Source organism: Penicillium mononematosum (assembly GCF_028829835.1).
Source record: "Penicillium mononematosum strain IBT 11891 chromosome Unknown utg000003l:1.0-8172316.0:1.0-8177699.0, whole genome shotgun sequence".
Lineage (NCBI taxonomy): Eukaryota > Fungi > Ascomycota > Eurotiomycetes > Eurotiales > Aspergillaceae > Penicillium > Penicillium mononematosum.
This window is the reverse complement of record NW_026643273.1, coordinates 4927569-4948124: the sequence shown is the minus strand read 5'-3', so window position 1 is coordinate 4948124 and position 20556 is coordinate 4927569. Positions and strand designations below refer to the sequence as shown.

At 50.2% G+C, this 20556-nt stretch overlaps 10 protein-coding genes across 10 annotated transcripts; 7 read left to right on the top strand and 3 right to left on the bottom strand.

The window, feature by feature from the left end:
- Positions 1-68: 68 nt before the first annotated feature.
- On the bottom strand, positions 69-2103 carry N7519_006881 (uncharacterized protein; the record flags this gene model as incomplete). The annotated part of the gene is made up of 5 exons (XM_057293657.1): positions 69-917; positions 968-1336; positions 1396-1525; positions 1640-1809; positions 1918-2103. The coding sequence occupies 5 exons, from the start codon at positions 2101-2103 to the stop codon at positions 69-71; spliced, it is 1704 nt and encodes a 567-aa protein (XP_057148468.1).
- Positions 2104-2901: 798 nt separating this feature from the next.
- N7519_006880 (60S ribosomal protein uL2) lies at positions 2902-3744 on the top strand (the record flags this gene model as incomplete). The annotated part of the gene is made up of 4 exons (XM_057293656.1): positions 2902-2912; positions 3039-3054; positions 3121-3178; positions 3329-3744. The coding sequence occupies 4 exons, from the start codon at positions 2902-2904 to the stop codon at positions 3742-3744; spliced, it is 501 nt and encodes a 166-aa protein (XP_057148467.1).
- Positions 3745-3772: 28 nt separating this feature from the next.
- Positions 3773-4113, top strand: N7519_006879 (60S ribosomal protein uL2; the record flags this gene model as incomplete). The annotated part of the gene is made up of 2 exons (XM_057293655.1): positions 3773-3907; positions 3976-4113. 2 exons carry the CDS (start codon positions 3773-3775, stop codon positions 4111-4113), a joined length of 273 nt encoding a protein of 90 aa, XP_057148466.1.
- Positions 4114-5736: 1623 nt separating this feature from the next.
- mpt (putative DNA repair and transcription factor Ada) lies at positions 5737-6471 on the top strand (the record flags this gene model as incomplete). Its single annotated transcript, XM_057293654.1, has 1 exon — positions 5737-6471. One exon carries the CDS (start codon positions 5737-5739, stop codon positions 6469-6471), a length of 735 nt encoding a protein of 244 aa, XP_057148465.1.
- Positions 6472-7504: 1033 nt separating this feature from the next.
- N7519_006877 (uncharacterized protein) lies at positions 7505-9054 on the top strand (the record flags this gene model as incomplete). The annotated part of the gene is made up of 5 exons (XM_057293653.1): positions 7505-7631; positions 7696-7863; positions 7928-8043; positions 8107-8384; positions 8436-9054. 5 exons carry the CDS (start codon positions 7505-7507, stop codon positions 9052-9054), a joined length of 1308 nt encoding a protein of 435 aa, XP_057148464.1.
- Positions 9055-9700: 646 nt separating this feature from the next.
- Positions 9701-10108, bottom strand: N7519_006876 (uncharacterized protein; the record flags this gene model as incomplete). Its single annotated transcript, XM_057293652.1, has 1 exon — positions 9701-10108. The coding sequence occupies one exon, from the start codon at positions 10106-10108 to the stop codon at positions 9701-9703; it is 408 nt and encodes a 135-aa protein (XP_057148463.1).
- A 123-nt stretch (positions 10109-10231) lies between these two features.
- Positions 10232-14671, top strand: N7519_006875 (putative RSC complex subunit (Sth1); the record flags this gene model as incomplete). Its single annotated transcript, XM_057293651.1, has 4 exons — positions 10232-10324; positions 10437-10632; positions 10707-14410; positions 14462-14671. The coding sequence occupies 4 exons, from the start codon at positions 10232-10234 to the stop codon at positions 14669-14671; spliced, it is 4203 nt and encodes a 1400-aa protein (XP_057148462.1).
- Positions 14672-15017: 346 nt separating this feature from the next.
- On the top strand, positions 15018-15594 carry N7519_006874 (Short-chain dehydrogenase/reductase SDR; the record flags this gene model as incomplete). The annotated part of the gene is made up of 2 exons (XM_057293650.1): positions 15018-15026; positions 15265-15594. 2 exons carry the CDS (start codon positions 15018-15020, stop codon positions 15592-15594), a joined length of 339 nt encoding a protein of 112 aa, XP_057148461.1.
- Positions 15595-17067: 1473 nt separating this feature from the next.
- N7519_006873 (putative tannase) lies at positions 17068-18811 on the top strand (the record flags this gene model as incomplete). The annotated part of the gene is given in 2 exon segments (XM_057293649.1): positions 17068-18397; positions 18414-18811. 2 exon segments carry the CDS (start codon positions 17068-17070, stop codon positions 18809-18811), a joined length of 1728 nt encoding a protein of 575 aa, XP_057148460.1.
- A 636-nt stretch (positions 18812-19447) lies between these two features.
- On the bottom strand, positions 19448-20215 carry N7519_006872 (uncharacterized protein; the record flags this gene model as incomplete). The annotated part of the gene is made up of 1 exon (XM_057293648.1): positions 19448-20215. One exon carries the CDS (start codon positions 20213-20215, stop codon positions 19448-19450), a length of 768 nt encoding a protein of 255 aa, XP_057148459.1.
- Positions 20216-20556: the final 341 nt, after the last annotated feature.

The following is a 20556-nucleotide window of genomic DNA, read 5'->3' as shown; positions in this document are numbered from 1 at the left end:
CTCTTTCTAGTCGGACTGGAGGGGAAATACCTATGCTGAAGTGAATCCAAACTTAACAGCCAGATGGTTCAAATCTGATCCACGCCGTTTGAAGAAACCGATGGCGCAGCTACGGCTGCTGCAGATTGGGCCGGCACTTGGGGTATCGGAGCAGAAGGGTGTGAAGGTGCAGTCGTGGTCGGGGCCTGCTGTGTACCGGAGTTTGATTGATGGGGGAGGGTCCTCGGCGGTGCTTGGGCGGAGGAAGCTGCAGCTTCTCCAGCATCCTTCATTTCGACGTCTTCCGCAGGAGGTGGCTTTTCAATCTGGACCTCCGGATTGCTAGATGCATCTCCCTTGCCATATCGAAGTTGCACGACAAGGCTTTCTGGCTCCTCATTTCCAGTTGACTCATCTGCGCTTGCTTCTTCCTCTTCATCGTCGCCTTCGAAGTCGTCCTCCAAATCATCTTCGACACCTCGCCATTCGTTGCCACTTTCATTCCCGCTTGAATGGATTTCAGAAGCATCCTCCAAATCATCGGCGCCGTATCCAGAGTATCCGTTGGGATGGGTCGAAGTTCGAGCCCTCTGCGGTCTGCTTACTTCTTCTTCCTCATCTTCATCGAACTCATCATCATCAGCTCCGTCACGCTGACCAGTCAACAGAGCCTCGCCATAGAGGCCCCCGGCACGAGATCGAATCTGCCTCCCGCTTGCCGTGAATCGAGGACGTCTAGACTCCGTGAAGGCTTCCGTGGGAGCCGCATTTCTAGTGGAGCGACGGGCGGAAGGCTCGTCCTCAGAAAAGTCTTCGTCTTCCGAGTACGTGTATTTCAGTTTCTTGCCGCGTGTACGACCCTCATACATGGATAACCCAGGATCCGGACGAACGAAGGCAGCTTTTCGTGCTAGACGATATTCCCGACGTCTCCGTTTCTAGTTATTTTTTTAGCAAAGTCCAATTTACTCTCGGGGTATAAAATCACCTCTTCCGATGCCTCAAATCGGGGAATAGAAGCGCGAATTTTCTCGCTTAGCTTCTTAGAGTGTATGCCCTTTTCGCTCTCAAGTTTCTCCACGACGGCTTCCAGCTCGGGAATACTCCCCGCGATGCTCCACCAAGTGTTGTGTTTGAGGGCCGGGTTACTTTCACGGTAGAGGCGGAAATTTGTATCATCGTGCCCTTCGATAAGCCAATACCGACGTTTCAGGCTATCCCGGCCCCAGGGTTGGACAGACAATGGTTGATTAAGATCATCATCGTGGCGCGCCTGCTTGTAGGATTCTTTGATCTTCGCCTGGACCGCTTCAGACGACGAAAGTGACCACAGTATCAAGGCCTTCAATAAACGCAGCTAAGACGACGCATGTCAGAATAACAAATCGGGGGCCGTGGCAGGTATTAGAAACATACACGTTCCACGGGGGACATGGTTGCAAAGCTGCCACCCCCATGAAGGGGGTTTTTGCCCTCCCATTCTTTTGGCCACTGCGACTGGTGTGTATGGATTGCTTCTTCGAGGGGACGTGTGAAGTGGTTTCGTCTGTATATTTCACATATTATATTAGCACTCAACTTGACAATCGATAACGTCGGGGTAGAAAGCGCGCATTATTGTGCACTCCGCACGGTATCGGGCGACAGGTGGCGACCATACTCAACTTCCTTCTTGCGGTTCAGAACAAGCCCAAGCAATGCGCATAGAAGTCGTTCGATGTATTCTCCAGGGGGTGACTCCTCGATCCCTTTTTCAATATCCTGCGGGCCGTAGTGTGGCACTCCTTTGGGGAACACTTCATGGAAACGCGCGCGGAACGCGACGATGAACTAAAGATTGCGATAACTCAGCAAGCGTGTCCTATTATTGACCAGACGCGTCATATACATGTCCATAGATTAAGCAATGCGCAAAATCTTCCTATGGAGTAAACTCACCGCAATATCGGGGTTGTCTGCCACGACGTATTCATGCGGAGGTGACGGTTCCCGCTTCGGTGGCGGCGTCTCAGACTCTTTCTTGAAGTACTTTGCGATGCCAGTCGGGCGATCAATCGCCATAGTAGCTTCGTCATCCGTCGGAGGCGCCGATGATAATGATGAAAGTTCTGAATCTGAAGGCATGGTGGAAGTGATGGGGTAGGTGGTGAAGGAAAGAAGTAAGTTGCGCGCAATCGAGCGTCACGTCTGCACCGAGCTTGCGCCCGAAGGGCGAATATTTAAAGGATTCCAGACACAACTGCTCCCTTTGTCTAAAAATTATTTTTACTAAGGCTTCTTGCAGTCTTCCAAGGTTCTAGAAGAGGATAATTCAAACAAATGAGATATTGCAGCTTGGATTTTGTGGATTCCACTATAGAGATAGAGCTCAAAAGAGCTGATGAGGGACTGATGAAGCTCTATGTGGGCTTTTCAAAAATCAATTAAGATAGAGAGTTGCAATAGCCCGTGAGAAATGAATGCGACTGGTCGAGACGACTTCACATAGTTATCAGTTGATTTAATACTTGGAAGTACGCGACAAGCTTTGTCAACCATTTGATATTGACGTCTATAATGTCTGAGCCAAGTATGACCCAGACCTGCTTTGTATATTATTTCATTGACAGTCCCGTCATATCAAAGTCATACACAGAAGCATGGAATATACAGGCATAGCTGTTTCGAGGTCCAAGTAAGAGAGTATCACTTCAAGATGATAAGTCTTGGCAATATCTACCTAGGTAGTCTTGGCCATCACGTGTGCTTGATGACATAACTTGCCCTCCAGGAAACTACAGGGCTTGCACTGAAAGAGCTTTTTCGGGCGTATAATGACATTCTATAGGGATTTTTGAGTCAAGGTATTTCCAAATACTCAATTCAAGCAATTATTATCCATAAATATGATATAAATCCAACGATTAAAGGCCTATTTTGGTAATGCCTGTGTTGTTGTAGTTCAAGCCAATTCAAGTAAGCGACCGTGCGCTATACCCGATTGGGTTAGATTAGCGACCGCACCCTAAAGCCCACACAAGTCCCCATGTCCGATGATTTCTCAACTCGTCAACGACAAGCCTATTTCACTTCGAGGTACGCTTACCACCTTCCTACGACACTTCTGTCCGGCTTCCATACTAACATAGGATCCTCGTCTAGACAGTCGCCATGGGTCGTGTCATCCGCAACCAGAGGAAGGGCCGTGGCTCCATTTTCAGTGAGTGCGACCGCAAACCATTCCAGCACGAAATTCCGAGGCTGCGCACCCCGAGCAGCGAGGAGGAAATCAATAGGACAATTAGGAAACCACACAGATTCGCAACGAGATTGGAGTGCTGATATCGAATTTTTTTTCTCTACTTTACAGCGGCCAACACCCGCCTGAACAAGGCCCCTGCCCAATTCCGGACCCTCGACTTCGCTGAGGCTCACGGTTACACCCGTGGTGTCGTCAAGGAGATCATCCACGATGCCGGCCGTGGTGCTCCCCTCGCCAAGGTCCAGTTCCGCCACCCCTACCGCTACAAGATGATCACCGAGACCTTCATCGCCAACGAGGGCATGTACACCGGCCAGTTCATCTACGCCGGTAAGAACGCTGCCCTGACCGTCGGCAACGTCCTTCCTCTCGCCTCCATGCCCGAGGGTACCGTCATTACCAACGTCGAGGAGAAGTCCGGTGACCGTGGTGCGCTTGGCCGTACCTCCGGTAACTACGTTACCGTCATTGGCCACAACCCCGAGGATGGCAAGACCCGTGTCAAGCTCCCCCCCCGGTGCTAAGAAGGTCATCAAGAACACTGCCCGCGGTATGGTTGGTATCGTTGCCGGTGGTGGCCGTACCGACAAGCCTTTGCTCAAGGCTGGTCGTGCCAAGCACAAGTTCGCCGTCAAGCGCAACTCTTGGCCCAAGACTCGTGGTGTTGCCATGAACCCCGTCGATCACGTAAGTTTCAGTCTATACACAGACCCGACGACATTCAGGACCGCAGTATCTAACATATCTCTCTACAGCCTCACGGTGGTGGTAACCACCAGCACATCGGTAAGGCCTCGACCATCTCCCGCTACGCCACCCAGGGTCAAAAGGCCGGTCTCATTGCCGCCCGCAGAACCGGTCTGCTCCGCGGTACCCAGAAGACCAAGGATTAAGTGTGCTTTTTCTTGGAGTTATTCTTGTGACGGGTTGAAAATGGAATTCTGCTATGAGACAAATGTACTTAGGCGCCTGCGGATGAGCGTCTCATGCGCCCTTAGCGAATTAAGGTTGTGGTGACTATCCCTTTTCTTGTCGAACAAATCAAAGGGTGATGGAAAGAGGTCCGGGGTTGGCCTCTACAGGCAGAAACGAAATCAAAAAGTCCTTCGGGCTGTGGAATGATACACCTTTAAATTTTTACTCGTTCCTGTCCATCACCCTAGTAGATATTACAGTCTGCCATAATTCATCGGCATATATATATACATTGCGCTGTATGATCGTTGTCATCATGGCCTGTTACCGAGACCCAGTGCTTTCTTACGAATAGTTTCGACATCACTTCCGGGATCGTGTAAGGACATCTTATGTATCTGGACACCGCAGTACCTAGGTACAACTCCCAAGAGCCCTTGTGGCCGAGATCAGAGAACAGGCCCGGCAAAGTAGAGGAATCGAGCTACCAGGTAATGCAAAGCAGCTGCTTGGAGCCTGTTCCGGGATCAATGCGAGCCCTGGGAAACAGCTGCTAAGTCTCATGAGTTGAATACCTGGGGCTTACTCGACTACTTTATCGCTGGTACTGAAGAGCCTCACAGACGATCATACACGCCCCTTGCTCACACGACACCTCATCGGACTAGAAATGGAGAAGATGACGGAGTCTTCGTTAGAAAAGCTCAGCGAATCGACTACCTAAAGACCCGTGGGACATCAATACTCTCCAAGGTCCAGGATTCCAGAAAGAACCGCCAAGTTTCTGCGCTAAAAAGAAACCTCCGCTTGTCTGGTTCTTGCCCCTCAACAGGGAGGATACTAGAAAAACTCTCGATGTTCGAGATCTGGAGCCAGCAAAATCATAGCTGCAGTCATCCAGCGATCAGAGCAGCTGCACTTGTTGATCAAATGCAGGCCTACTTAGGTGAGCTAGGCATGCTATTCGAAATGATATATTGGGTAATTCTAGCAGGCCGCATTTGCAGACTGCGCTGGTGGCATTTGTTGATAATGTTGCCATCTGGGGCATATATTCACTGGCAAGACTGTACTTGGCATGGATGATCAGCAGATTCGAGAAATTGCAGCAGAGCCATTGAATCAGAAGGATCGGGAGCGTCTAAGGGAGTGTCCAATATGTTCCGACTTCTTCATTTGGACACTTGGACAATTATAGCTTAGTGATAAACTCAGCTTCTCAAAAAGCAATTATGGTGCTCTCACTTGTTGGTGTCGGGAGATGTATAGTTAGGGGCCAGGGTTGTACTATATATACATATTCAACCTAGGAACCTAAGACTTGAAAGAAAAGAAAAGCAGCCATAAAATCCTGTAACAAAATCCATTAATCCTACATATATACATACTATATATACCTAGGTACTGTATATTGTACCTAGGTAGGTGATGGCCCTGATGTAATGTACACTGTTGTATATTGAGGTTGAGCCACTCTAGACGCTGATTGGTCAATTTGGGATCAAACATCAGGATTCCCGAAGGTTCCCCTCTACCTGGGGTTTGATGCCAGAATGAATACAATACCTTGAAGATATCTACAATTTGAATATCCCGTGAATATGACAGATATACCCAAGCCCCAAGAGATCCCCCGACTTAGCCCGAACTTCACCAACACAGAACGGTGGCAAGCCATCGCAACCCGTGACATAACAGTCAACAGCTTTGTCTACGCCGTCCTCACCACAAAAATCTACTGTCGCCCCTCATGTCCAGCACGGCTAGCCCGCCGTGCCAACGTCCAATTCTACGACACCCCACTGCAAGCAGAGAAAGCAGGCTTCCGACCCTGCAAGCGCTGCCGGCCGCATTCGGGTCAGACGGCGGCTCAAAGCAACCCTCAAACCGCCATGGTTGACAAAGCCTGCGAGACGATCCGGAACATTCTGACGGCGGGAATGAAACCCAAATTAAGAGATCTGGCGATGGAGGCTGGCTTGACACCCAGTCATTTCCATCGTGTGTTTAAGAAACGTGTGGGCGTTACGCCCGGGCAATATGTAGAGAGCCTCGTGCAAAGCAACCTCCACTCGCCGGAATCATCACCATCCGATGCTTTTTCTGGAGTTGAAACACCACGGTCAGCCTCTGGGGATAGGGGTGGTGAGACCTTGGATCTGGACGGGAATAGTGAGAAAGGGGCCGGTCTGTCGGCGGCTAGGAGCGAACTCCCATTTATGAATGGCTGGAATGAGTTCGATGCTCTGCTAGCTTCTGAATCAGAACAAACGTGGTTGCCTGGCTTATCTATTGACCCTCGAATGATTTTGGATGTTTTTGATGAGACCATATGATTTCAATGTTTATGATATGGATATTTGGACTGGAGAACAACGTATATATTTCTACCAATAATATAGTCCAATGCGAACCGGATGAATAGGATCCAATTTCAGGATTTGTGCCGCTTTAGATTTGATTGACATTGGCATTGCGGCGATGCAACCCACAACCCACTGAGAGTCAATGAATCTTAATCTATTCCGTACTCGTATATTGTACTCGGTGCGGAGTACATCAGAGTCCATAGCCGAGAGCCCAGAGTGGTTATGGATCAACTGAAACAGATTTGAAACTCATTTTCCAAGCCATATGCAAGTATTATAATATAGTCATCTAATAGGTTAATGTCATATGTAATTTACATATATGAACTCACAATTCTGTTTAATATTCCAGACCAGACTGGGGTGGCAAAGAGATAATTATAGTAATTAATCGAATTAAATCTGGAAAATCAAAGCTTCCAATGGGATTTAGTCTCCACCAACTGGCCCACTAACGCGTGTCACAGCTTTGAACCTGGTCCCTGGTCTCAGGGCTATTTTAGTATGTCTGGTAAGACAAGTACCACTTAATCCGTAGTGCGAAATACACTGTATCTCCAGTTGTCTTCAGATGTCGCATTGAGGTCTATACAGCTTTTTTTTTCTCTTTTTTTTTTCTTTTTGGGCTCAAGGTAATAATACACTGAGAATACAATTGCCTTCCCCACTGATTGACAAGATCGGCAATTTACTGCATGCATAAAAACGCATTGTCTTTTGTAACTTTGTGAGATGCAAATGTAGCCTATTTCCTTATTTTTCTTATTTTCTTATTTTCCCCATTTCCCATTTTATCATAATTGCGTGCCCCCCCAGGATGATTTAATCTAGCCGTTCCCAACCTCCTTTCCTCCCGTCTTTTCTCCTTTTACTCTTATCCTAGAGCACTCTAGTCGATCATTCCTTTTGTATTTATCTTATTGCTCTCTACACAATCGCTGGTTTCGATTATCCTTCCACATACCATCATCATCCCAACTTCCCACTTCCAACTTCCAACATGCACGTGAACAAGAGGATCGGCAGATTCAAACAATGGGCTGGAGAACGCATGGGCGGAGAGGCCAAGACCTGTCTCTCTGATGATTTCAAGGCAATGGAGACGGAGATGGGTGTGCGACATGAAGGTAGGAAATGACCACACACGCCTGTAGGTTAGCCATACTGATTCAAAGCTCTCTCAATCTCTAGGCGTTGACCGCATTCATAAATCCATGACCTCGTATGTCAAGGCCATCTCGAAACGCAATGAGGGAGACGATAAAGAGAAGACCCTCCCGATTGCCCATTTGGGAACTAGCATGGTGGCCCACGGCGAAGACTTCGATGGGAACTCGGAATACGGGCAGTGCCTGATCAGTGAGTCCTGAAAGACGATATCGGCAATGTGGGGTAGGAATCGCATCGCTAACAATTCGATCAGTGTTTGGACGTACCGAGGAGCGCATTGCACGCATCCAAGAAAGCTACATCGCGCAGGCGACTTCAAGCTGGCTTGAGTCCCTGGAACGATCCCTGACTCAGATGAAAGACTTGCAGGTATGTCCTTCGACTCTCCCGATGGATCAAAGGCTGAAGGTCCTGTATTAACCTGCCTCATAGCATGCTCGCAAGAAGCTTGACAGCCGCCGGTTGGCATACGATACTTCTCTCTCTAAGATGGAGAAGGCCAAGAAGGAGGACTTCCGCGTGGAGGAAGAACTACGCTCACAAAAAGTGAAGTACGAGGAAGCTAGCGACGACGTGCTGCGTCGCATGCAGGACATCAAAGAAGCCGAAGCCGACAATGTTATGGACATGGGGGTGTTTTTGGATGCCCAGCTTGAATACCATGAGCGGTCCCGTGAGGCCCTCCTGCAGCTCAAGAATGAATGGGCTGGGTAAGCATTGGTTCTGGCAACATCTCGTGTAGCATGCTAACACTGCAATAGGTACAGCCAAGTACAGGCCCCTCCCCGTCGCCCGACCCGTCCTCGTTCCAACACCGCCCACTCGTACCAGGAAAGGTATGAGCCATTGCAGGAAGAGTTGATGAACGCCACGGAGACTCGGCCTCCCATCCGATCAAACAGATCTATCACGCCATACTCCGAGTCGCCTCCGCGAGAGACATATGGGAATACCAGTGGGGTCTCACGTCCCGTTCTCAACAGAGTTCCTACCTTCGAAGGCCCGGCTCAGCTGCGACACGAACAGTCGCCAGTTGCATCACAGTGGATTCAGCAGCGAACTACCAGCGAGAATCTAGGCGGATTTGGACATCGAAGCAGCACTCAAGTTGGGAATGGTCGAATCTCTGCTGATCCTTACGCCGACTCCGAAGAGGTCAGCTCGTATGGCCGTTCCAGCCCCGAGCGGATGTTTAGCGGGGGCAGGTCTATATCCCCAGCAACATCTCACGGCAGCGTGCCATCCCGGAGACCTAGCGCAACCAACTTGAACACTATTGGATCGAAGAAAGCTCCTCCTCCACCTCCGCCATCTCGTGCGAAGAAACCCCCTCCACCTCCACCGATGAAGCGGTCCCTTCTTGCGGCACCGAATGCGTAAGGGACTGCTCTGAAAGTGCATCTTACGTCTGTCCTTGATCTTGAGCATGGGGTTTGGGAGTTTGGGAGCTTATGATCGATCATGGCGGCGGTATCTATTCTTATCATTCACTAATCCCTTGAGACTTACATGGGGTTGTTCTGTCCTTTCCTTAATTGTGCTTTCTGGTTTGCTTTGCCATGTCCGTTGATTCCATGGATGTCTGGAGGATTCCCTGGCTACTATTAGTCTCAGTCCAGAATTAGTAGGATGATGAGAAACGTGGTTACATGCGTCTCTTAGCGAATAGGTAGATCCACCCAAGACTTAATTTGGATTTCCGGGATTTGAGTGTGTGATATGTAGGTACATAGGTATGTAATGTAGGGTATGATCTTCGATCGTGTAGATACCCGTCAACAGCAAGGGTGGACCCGGGTGTGTCTAGCTTTACAATGTATTGTCATTTGTATTGTATGAAGACTATTCAATAGAGTCAATGAAGTTGAATGGACCAAACATCCCCGGGTCACAAAGACCTTTAATCAAATCACTCTTCTCTTTTCTCTCACTCCTACACATGATAGTAGCCTTATCCCAAATCGGTACGGTACCAGAGCTGCGCTGCCCTAGGCAACAATTCAGCACGGAGTCACGTGCCTGCTGACTAACGTGCCTTTGCGAAAAACTCCTTGCCAGGCTGTTGTCCGTCCTTTGCTCTGAGCACCCAGATTTCCCCGAGCCTGTCGCGCAACTCCGTTCCCTCCCCATCTCCATTTTCATCCATCCACTTTTTGAACGCGCCATCCCAACGCGCCTTCAACTTTTGAGTTCCCCTCCCACCTTGCCTTACCCTGGGAACTCGCCTCTTTACTCGCTTTCTTTGACTCCCTTGTCTCTGAAAGTACCCGCTCCCCCATTCGCATCGGAAGCTCCGACCACGTCCCCAAACATCACGCTTTTCATCGCCAAGCATCCCATAAAGTCGCTCACCGATCGCATTCACAATAATCAGGCTCACCCTAGACTGTTGTTGCCTATTTATTTCGACCGCGACCGCCCCTTCTCTTGCCATCGCGACTTGGCAATTGAAACCAGGTGGAGACCGTGACTTGCCACAACTCCGCATCGACCTTGACATTGCCCACCCCAAGCTACCTCGCTTGCTCATGAATTGAAAAGAAATATACGCGTCACAATGGCTTCCTTACACCCGGCGCCAAACATGGCGCCTGGCAACGTGAGCTTGCCGCCTAACCTCACGCAGCAAAATGTCCAGGAGATTCTTCAGGTAAGTTTGTCGCATTACGACCAACACAATTCGCGTATATCAATTCTTCAGTCCTTTAACACACCTGCCTATGCCTCGTCTGCCCTTGCTGTCGTCTCTAACTTCGTCGCAGAAATACAAGCAAATGCAAGAACAAGGTGTTCGCCCTGATGACCCGGAATTCCTCAAGGCGCACAACCTACTTGCCGCCATTCAACGGCAGCAGGCTTTCCAAAAACAACAGCGCATGGCTCAGCAGCAGGCTCAACAGCAGCGCCAACAGCAACAGATGAACGGCGCTACTCCTGAAGCTGCCAATGGCTCTCATGGTAAGCTTTGTCCATTGACTCTCCTCGTCCCCTCCAAGCCCAAAGTCTTCTGCAGGGCTGACACGTTTTCACAGGTCGCACACCCTCGGCTTCCTCGACTGCCGCGCCCACTGCCACCAATACTTCGGCAGTTGCTATGAACCAGAAGAATGCGACGGTTGGCAGCGGTAGCTTTTCGCCAGAGCAACTGGCTACTCTTCGAAACCAAATCTTGGCTTTCAAGATGCTGTCGAAGAACCTCGCCATCCCCCCTCGTGTCCAAGAACAACTTTTCCAAAACCAGAAGAAGTCTCAACCACCTACTCCCACGGACAATGTTGCCGCAGCCGAAAAGGTCATTGAAGCTGCCACTGACGGCGCTGGTAGCCAGCCTCCAGAAAGCTCGGATGCTGAAGTCATGACCAGGGAGTGGTATGACAGCTTCCAGTCTCCATATGACTCGCTTTCCAAGTCTATTAGCTACACTGACCACGCCAACCGTGCAAATCGCGTGCGCATCCCCGCTCTTTTGCCACCCGGCATTGACTTGGAGCAGATGCGCGAGGATCGTGAGATCATGCTGTACAATAAAATCACCGCTCGCAAAGCAGAGCTTGCCCATCTCCCCGCCAACCTCGGTGTGTGGGATACCAGCAAGAGTGATGCACCCACCTACGATGACTCCCTCAAGCTGAAGGCCCTGATTGAGTACAAATCGCTTAATCTTTTGCCGAAACAACGACAGTACCGCAAGCAGCTCCAGAGCGAGATGTTCCACTACAGCAACCTCGGAATGACGGCCAACCGCTCGAGTCACCGCCGCATGAAGAAGCAGTCCCTACGTGAGGCTCGTATCACCGAGAAGCTCGAGAAGCAACAACGTGATGCTCGCGAATCCCGAGAGAAGAAGAAGCAATACGACCAGTTGCAGGCCATCCTCAACCACAGCGCTGATCTTGCTAATGCTTCCGTCCAGCAACGTACGCGCTCGCAGAAGCTGGGTCGTATGATGATCTCTCACCACCAACACATGGAACGCGAAGAGCAGAGGCGTGTGGAGCGAACCGCTAAGCAGCGTCTGCAGGCCTTGAAGGCTAACGATGAGGAGACATACCTGAAGCTTTTGGGACAGGCCAAGGATTCACGCATCTCTCATCTGCTCAAGCAGACCGACAACTTCCTTAAGCAGCTTGCCGCATCCGTCAAGGAACAACAGCGCAGTCTGGCAAATCGTTATGGCGAGGCTCACGAGTACGACGAGGAGTCTGACCAAGAGCTCGCGGATAGCGAAAACGAGGACGACAGTACAGCCACCGGAAAGAAGAAGGTCGACTACTACGCTGTCGCTCATCGCATCAATGAAGAAGTCACCTCGCAGCCTGAAATGCTCGTGGGAGGCACTCTCAAGGAGTATCAGATTAAGGGCCTGCAATGGATGATTTCGCTGTACAACAATAACCTGAACGGTATTTTGGCTGATGAGATGGGACTTGGAAAGACCATCCAGACGATCAGTTTGATTACCCACATCATTGAAAAGAAGAAGAAGAACAATGGGCCCTTCTTGGTCATTGTTCCCCTGTCCACACTCACTAATTGGAACAACGAGTTCGATAAGTGGGCGCCCACCGTGAGCAAGGTAGTCTACAAGGGCCCGCCCAATGCGAGAAAGCAGCAACAGCAGCAGATCCGCTGGGGCAACTTCCAGGTTCTTCTCACCACCTACGAGTACATCATCAAGGATCGTCCGATTCTCAGCAAGATCAAGTGGACACACATGATTGTCGACGAAGGTCACCGCATGAAGAACACACAGTCCAAGCTCAGCAGCACTCTCTCCACCTACTACACCAGTCGCTACCGTATCATTTTGACTGGTACCCCCCTGCAAAACAATTTGCCCGAGCTATGGGCTCTTCTTAATTTCGTCCTTCCCAACATTTTCAAGTCTGTCAAGTCATTTGACGAATGGTTTAACACGCCTTTCGCAAATACTGGCGGCCAGGACCGTATGGATTTGAGCGAAGAAGAACAACTCCTCGTTATTCGCCGTCTGCATAAGGTTCTTCGGCCATTCCTTCTCAGGCGTTTGAAGAAGGATGTCGAGAAAGACTTGCCTGATAAGCAGGAGCGCGTCATCAAGTGCCGATTCTCTGCCTTGCAGGCCAAGTTGTACAAGCAACTTGTTACCCACAACAAGATGGCTGTCACTGATGGTAAGGGCGGCAAGACCGGAATGCGTGGTCTCAGCAACATGCTCATGCAGTTGCGAAAGCTCTGCAACCATCCTTTCGTCTTTGAGCCCGTTGAAGACCAGATGAACCCCACTCGTATGTCCAACGACCTTCTTTGGCGTACGGCAGGAAAATTTGAGCTGCTTGATCGTATTCTTCCCAAGTTCCGTGCTACGGGCCACAGAGTCTTGATGTTCTTCCAGATGACTCAGATCATGAACATCATGGAAGATTTCCTTCGCCTTCGTGGAATGAAGTACCTCCGTCTGGATGGATCCACCAAGTCCGATGACCGATCGGACCTCTTGAGGCAGTTCAACGCTCCTGATTCTGAATACTTCTGCTTTTTGCTTTCCACCCGTGCAGGTGGTCTTGGTCTCAATCTGCAGACTGCAGACACCGTTATTATCTACGATTCGGATTGGAACCCTCACCAGGATTTGCAAGCCCAGGATCGTGCTCATCGTATTGGTCAGAAGAACGAGGTCCGTATTTTGCGGCTTATCAGCTCCAACTCGGTCGAAGAGAAGATTCTCGAGCGTGCCCAGTTCAAGTTGGACATGGATGGCAAGGTTATCCAGGCCGGAAAGTTCGATAACAAGTCCACTAATGAAGAGCGAGATGCACTTCTTCGAACTCTCCTGGACTCGGCAGAGGCTGCGGAACAGATCGGTGATCACGACGAAATGGATGATGATGAACTCAATGAAATCATGGCACGATCCGAAGAAGAAATTCCTGTTTTCCAGGAGATCGACAGGCAGCGAATCGCCCACGACGCATATGGTCCTGGCCACCGCTACCCTCGACTGATGTCCGAACAAGAGCTGCCCGACATATATATGCAGGAGGATAACCCTGTCACCGAAGAAGTCGAGATGGAGGTCACTGGCCGTGGTGCTCGTGAGCGCAAGGTGACCAAGTACGATGATGGTCTCACCGAAGAGCAGTGGTTGATGGCAGTTGATGCCGATGATGATTCTATTGAAGCGGCGATTGCACGCAAGGAAGCTCGTGTTGAGCGTCGCAAGGCTAACAGGGCTGGACGTGATGACGATGAGTCTTCACCTGAGCCATCGATTATTGATGATGACGAGACCCCTCAAAAACAGAAGCGCCGTCGTGGTCCTCCTCCCAAGCGCAAGGCTGAGGAAGTTGTGGAAGAAACCCCACAACCTAAGCGCAAGAGAGGTCGCCAGCCTAAGGTTCCGGATACTCTCAACCCCACTGACCGTGCCAACTTGACTCGCATCCTTGACACTGTGGTCCAGTCGTTGATGGACATGGAGGCTGAGGTACAACCGGAGGGCTCTGATAGTGAAGAGGGCCCCATGGTTCGTTCAATCATCGAGCCATTCATGAAGCCCCCGCCGCGTTCTTATTATCCCGACTACTACATGATCATTCAAAATCCCATTGCGATGGAAGCGATACAGAAGAAGATCAAGCGGGCCGATTACCAGAGTTTGAAGGAATTCCGCAATGACATCCACTTGCTTTGCCAGAATGCCCGCACTTACAACGAGGACGGCAGTGTGCTATTTCAGGATGCCAATGATATCGAGGTAAGTTTGACTTTTTATTGATGACGATTTCTCATACTAATGGTACAACAGACCAAGTGCTTGGTGGAATTGCGACGGCTGACCGAGGACCATCCCGAGCTCGCCAACTTTGAAGATCGGTTCGCCGGTGATGCCTCGGGCGCTGACACACCGCTTACTGCTGGCACCCCAGGCCAGCCGAAGTTGAAGCTCACCTTCAACAATCCCAACCGGGATAGCCCCAGCACTTCAATAGGTGCTGACTACGGCCTTGGAGAGTGAATTGTTCGACATTGTGGTGCCTGAAAACGTCGTTAAATCACCGCACGCTTCATATTGAGCCTGCGACTTCCCTTTATGTTGCTTGTGCTTTCTTCTTATGTGTAATCCGAAAATACCTTTTCCCCCCTCCCGCTTCTGTGCCATCTAGGAAAGGCGTTTTTTCCATGAATGTTTTGTTTTGAAATCGGGAATGGACTTCCGGAGGATGGCGCTGTATTATTCTAAGCGATTGATTTCGGGTGCGTTGTCTTGACTGCATCAACAAGATTCATTTTGTGCAAGACCACCCTTTGTATTTGATGAGTATGTACCTGCAAGTTAGGAACAATTCGGATCGATTTGAACCATGTACTTTGTAAAGTTATTTATCCCGAGTCTTGCAATTCGAAGATATCATCTGGTTTCAAAAATCCGAAATCGGGTTGTACGCGTGGGCTCCCGAAACGCATGCTGTTGATATGCAGATGCACTTTCCCACAGTCACCTCACGACCATGTCTACAAAGATCTAGCCGGCAAAGTCGCAATAAACAAGGCCCCGGGCCACGCCCCAACTTTCAAAACCAACACACTAATAGAAAACAATAGTCACAGGCTCCAACCGCGGCATCGGCAGTAGCCCTCGAACTTCCCCAACGTGGAGCAGACATAGTCATAACCTACGTTTCCAATGCCACGGCAGCCGAGTCCGTCGTTGAGCAGATTCGTGCCCTAGGCGCACGCGCCATCGCCCTCAAAGCCGACGTATCACAGGAAGAAGAGGTGAAACCCATGTTCGAGACGTTGCACCGCGAATTCGGCCGTCTCGACATCGCAGTCAGTAACTCAGGTATCGAGCATTTTGGAGTTCTCTCCGAGGTTAGGGGCAGCGACATCGATGCTATCTTTGCGGTGAATGTCAAGAATCAATATCTCGTCGCTTAATGGGCTCTTGGTAGGTCTCTAGTGGCGCTTATATGGTGTAGATGGGATTGAGAATGTGACTGACCCAACCTCTAACCTCTCAACAACATAAACTAGCCCGGGATATCATGATCAGCCTAAACTTCTTTCCTGGCCTCTCAATAGTCACGAATGCCAGTATCCATCCATACCTATTTAAGTTACTTGGACCTCGTCTTATTATTGCTTATAACGGCACTACAGATGATCCGGTCCCGTAGGGGGAATATGTCCTTCCTTATAAAACTGAAAGGGAACTTTGATGTGAGGAGGTGTTCGAATTCCTAACAATACCTATGTGTCTGTAGGTATGAAAGGTGCATGTCTGGTATGTCCTTCTTTAACGTCCTGAAGAGCTCTACTTTCATCTGCCCGAGTACCAAGTAAATAAGTTAATTAAAGGTAGGTCCAGCTATGGAGCCATAGAGTTGCCAAATTCCCGGACTAAACCGCGTTGGTAGTGGACACCTTCCTTCTTTCAAGAATTCTTGATCTGATACGGAGTAATGTCCGATGACTCGGTGTTATTCATGGCGGGTCACTACAAAGCCCTACCCCTTAACTCAGATAGTGGCAAGGCTATGGTTGTGGGCCATATAAATAATAGAATGGCCGGACGTCAATGTTTCCGAAGAAGTGCCAAAGCCAAGGGACTAGTGGAAATTATTGAAGCGAATAATCCAACAGTCTAGCCTTTCTCGATTGAACATTCATATCCTGAAGCCAATTATAGCTTCCTTCTATAGAGATTGATTAGATTTGCCTAGGCCGAAGTTTAACCGTGGACTATAAACTGACACCACACCCTAGATCAGACCTATGGGCTTTGAGAATGGCCACGCGTACGGAGTACGTCTCTGGGAATGACGTGGTCGCCGGGACTATGGACCATGGATGGGGTTTAGAGTTATATAAGGGAAGAAACCTTACCCGGCCATATCAAACTTTAAATAAGCTAGTGCAATTTACTGGTGAACAAGTCCCTGAGGAAAATAATTACTCCCTAATTCCGAAGGTTAAACGGAGCTAGATACACATTAGGCTACGAGGACCGACCCCCTTCCCTTAATTCCGAAGATTGAATTGAACTAAATACGCGTTAGGCTATGAAGACCGATCCGTTTCCCTTCAAGTTCTACTTATTCCGAACCTAGTTTTTGGGATAAGTGTTAGATGATGACGATTCAGTATAGAATCGATGCGGAAAGAGCGTGATCCGTGCTTCTAGGTATGGTTTCATAGTTTGATTGCAGGCAACGCACGCAGCGGGTTAACGCATGATCTACACATTGGTTGCCAGAAACTGGAAGCAAAATAATATGGAGTACTGCAAATCTTATAAGTATAGCTTGCCTCTAACGTTCCTGTCGATCCTTTAGTTCTTCACACTCGTTACAGTTTCTTCTTGACACTCATTTGTTACATTTTATATCGCTTCATTTGATATACTTCAACATGCGTCTCTCCCGGAGCGCGTCTGCTGCAGCCCTGGCAGCATCGGCAAGTGCTGCTTCGCTTGCTGATGTCTGCACCGTCTCGAATGTGCAATCTATCCTGCCCTCCAATGGCACTCTGCTGGGTATCAACATGATCCCCTCTGCTGTGACTGCTAGTCCTGTCTACAATGCCAGCACTGGCACGGGGAGCACAGAGACCTACACCTACTGCAATGTGACCGTCACCTACGAGCACACTGGCAAGGGAGACTCCGTCGTCATCAAGTATGCCTTCCCCAAGCCCTCTGACTTTAAGAAGCGCTTCTATGTTGCCGGTGGTGGTGGCTTCTCTCTGTCTAGCGATGCAACCGGTGGTCTCGAGTACGGTGCTGTTGGCGGTGCCACTAGCGCAGGATATGATGCATTCAACAACAGCTACGACGAGGTGGTCCTCTACGGAAACGGAACTATCAACTGGGACGCAACCTACATGTTCGCCTACCAAGCTCTGGGTGAAATGACCAAGATCGGAAAGGTTCTTACCAAGGGCTTCTATGGCATGGCTTCTTCCGCCAAGGTCTATACCTACTACGAAGGCTGCTCTGATGGCGGCCGTGAGGGTATGAGCCAAATCCAGCGCTACGGCGAGGAGTACGATGGAGCGATCACCGGAGCCCCGGCTTTCCGCTTCGCCCAACAGCAAGTCCACCACGTCTTCTCAGCTGCAGCCGAGCAGACCCTCGACTACTACCCCCCTCCCTGCGAGCTGGCGAAGATAGTCAACGCCACTATCGCCGCCTGCGATCCCCTCGATGGCCGAACCGACGGCGTCATCTCCCGCACCGACCTCTGCAAGCTCAAGTTCAATCTGACCTCGATCATCGGCGAGAAATACCACTGTGCAGCAGAAACCAGCACCTCCTTAGGTTTCGGCTTCAGCAAGCGTGCCGACGGCAGCAGCACCTCCACTAAACCCGAACAGAGCGGCAAAGTCACTGCCAAGGGTGTGCAAGTCGCACAAGCCATCTACGACGGCCTACACAACTCGAAGGGCGAGCGCGCCTACCTCTCCTGGCAAGTCGGCTCTGAGCTTAGCGACGGCGACACGACTTGGAACAACGCGACCAGCAAGTGGGAAATGAATATCCCCTCGACGGGCGGCGAGTACGTGACCAAGTTCATCCAGCTCCTTGATCTCGACAACCTCTCCGACCTCGACAACGTCACCTACGACACCCTCGTTGACTGGATGAATACCGGCATGGTCCGTTACATGGACAGTCTGCAAACCACCCTGCCGGACCTAACCCCATTCCAATCCTCTGGCGGAAAACTCCTGCACTACCACGGTGAATCCGACCCCAGGTATTCCCGCTGCGTCTTCCGTGCACTACTGGCAGTCCGTCCGCTCGATCATGTACCCGCATCTGTCTTCCCAGGAGAGTCTCAAGGAACTCGCCGATTGGTACCAGTTCTACCTCGTCCCCGGTGCTGCGCACTGCGGCGCAAATAAACTGCAGCCTGGCCCGTTCCCCCAGAATAACATGCAGACTATGATCGACTGGGTGGAGAATGATGTCAAGCCTTCTCGTTTGAATGCGACTGTCTCGTCTGGTACTTATAAGGGTGAGACGCAGATGCTTTGCCAGTGGCCTACTCGTCCGCTCTGGAAGAGTAACAGCACCTTCCAGTGCGTTGATGATAAGGCTTCCATTGAGAGCTGGACTTACTCTTTCCCTGCTTTCAAGGTGCCTGTGTACTAGGTTGTATATTTCCTGTACCAGGCGCTCTGGGCATGCCAAGGATGTCTCTCGCTTGAGTTATTTTTGGATTGAAGACTGGAGATTAGATTGCTGATCAACCCTAGTTTAGCCCTAGAAAGGTCTCATTTTGCGACCAAGTTGGGATTCTACTGTAATTATATTCTGCTCAATAGATATTTCATCATCTGCTTTATCTTACAAGGTGGACGTGGCGTTGGTCACTTTGCAAATGTAGTATGTGCGTGTCCGTCGCCGTTGGGCGATTACCCCTCATTGGGGGGTCAATGACTTGGGATGAATCATTAGGCCCTCAAGTCATTGTAAAACCCATCCATTGTAGGCCTAATAACTTTTCGCATGTGACGACAGGTGAATGTATTGAATTAGGCGATGAAAGGTATGTGGTAAGGCTACAGTCTACAATGCTCTTCTATAATCCCCATGATATGGGCATCCGACATGTTTGAGAATTTTCTAATTTTCGTTTTTAACTCTATAAACAACGGTATATCTAAAATGAAATCTGATTTGTGCTTCGTAAATTTGTACTTTGCAATTTGATCAGCATGAAAACTCCCCCCCATAACCAAAAGGTATATCCAACTAAACACCTAGAACCAGAACCCAAGTAACACTCTAACCCAGAGTCAGAGTGTAAGCGTTATCGATACCGCAAGCCAGGGTATTGACATCATCGGGTTTCTGGTAGGACTGGGTGCAGTAGGCATCACCAGGGGCGCAGGTCGAAGTGGGGCAAGACTCGTCGCTGATGGTGACAGCGAATCCGGCGCTGACGAAGGGCGAGTTCTTGAGCATGTTGATGGAAGACATATCCCAGAAGAGGACGTCACCGGACTGGGTGTACTCGAACTGCAGCACGCTGTCGCAGACCTCGGTGGTCGACATCTTGATGGAGATACCGCCGCCGTTGGAGTTCGTGAGCCAAGTGTCGTGGAAGGTCTCGCCGGAGGGCAGGGTCTGCATTTCACCGGCGGTCTCGGTCACGACCCACAGGTAGACGGTGTCAGGGAGGTTGTTGACGATGGAGACACCGCTGCCGGTGGCGGCGGGGCTGCTGCTGGTGCTGGATGGGGCGCTAGTGGTGCTTGAGGGAGCGCTGGTGGTAGTTGGGACAATGGTGGGGACACTGGTGCTGGGAATGCTCAGAGTCGGGACAGCGGGAGTCCAAGTCGAGGAAATGACAGACGAGGTGCTGGAAGGAAGGGCGACCTCCTGGATGGGGAGGTTGGTGGGCGCACTGATGGGAGTGGCGGTCTCGTAGACGGTTTCATAGACGGTCTCCCAGACGGTCTCCTCGACATACTTGACATCGGGGACGGCGACGGGGCGCGCAGAGGCAGTCGCTGCCAGAAGGGCCGAGAGGGTGAGAACGTTGAAGCGCATATTGGCTGAATGAATCCGATATTGAAGGAAGGTGTTTGAAGACAAGTGATATCCTTTGAAGGAGGGACAGTAGTCTGATCTACAGACTGTTAAGGAGAGTGTTGTACTGAGGCTCAGCCCCAAGGGAAGAATCTAAATGAGTGTGATTCGAAAGATCGTGATGTCAAAGGAGAGAAAGAAAGAGGAGAAGGAGGAGGGTAAAGCGGCATTTTATTCTTTGGGGTGGAGTACGTAGGCATAGGGCATTGGGTGTGTCAGATTTTGGGGTGGCAGGCGTTTGATAGGCCGTCGAACCCATTGAACCATAAAATTGGATTGACCATGTGTATCCATGTGGTCGG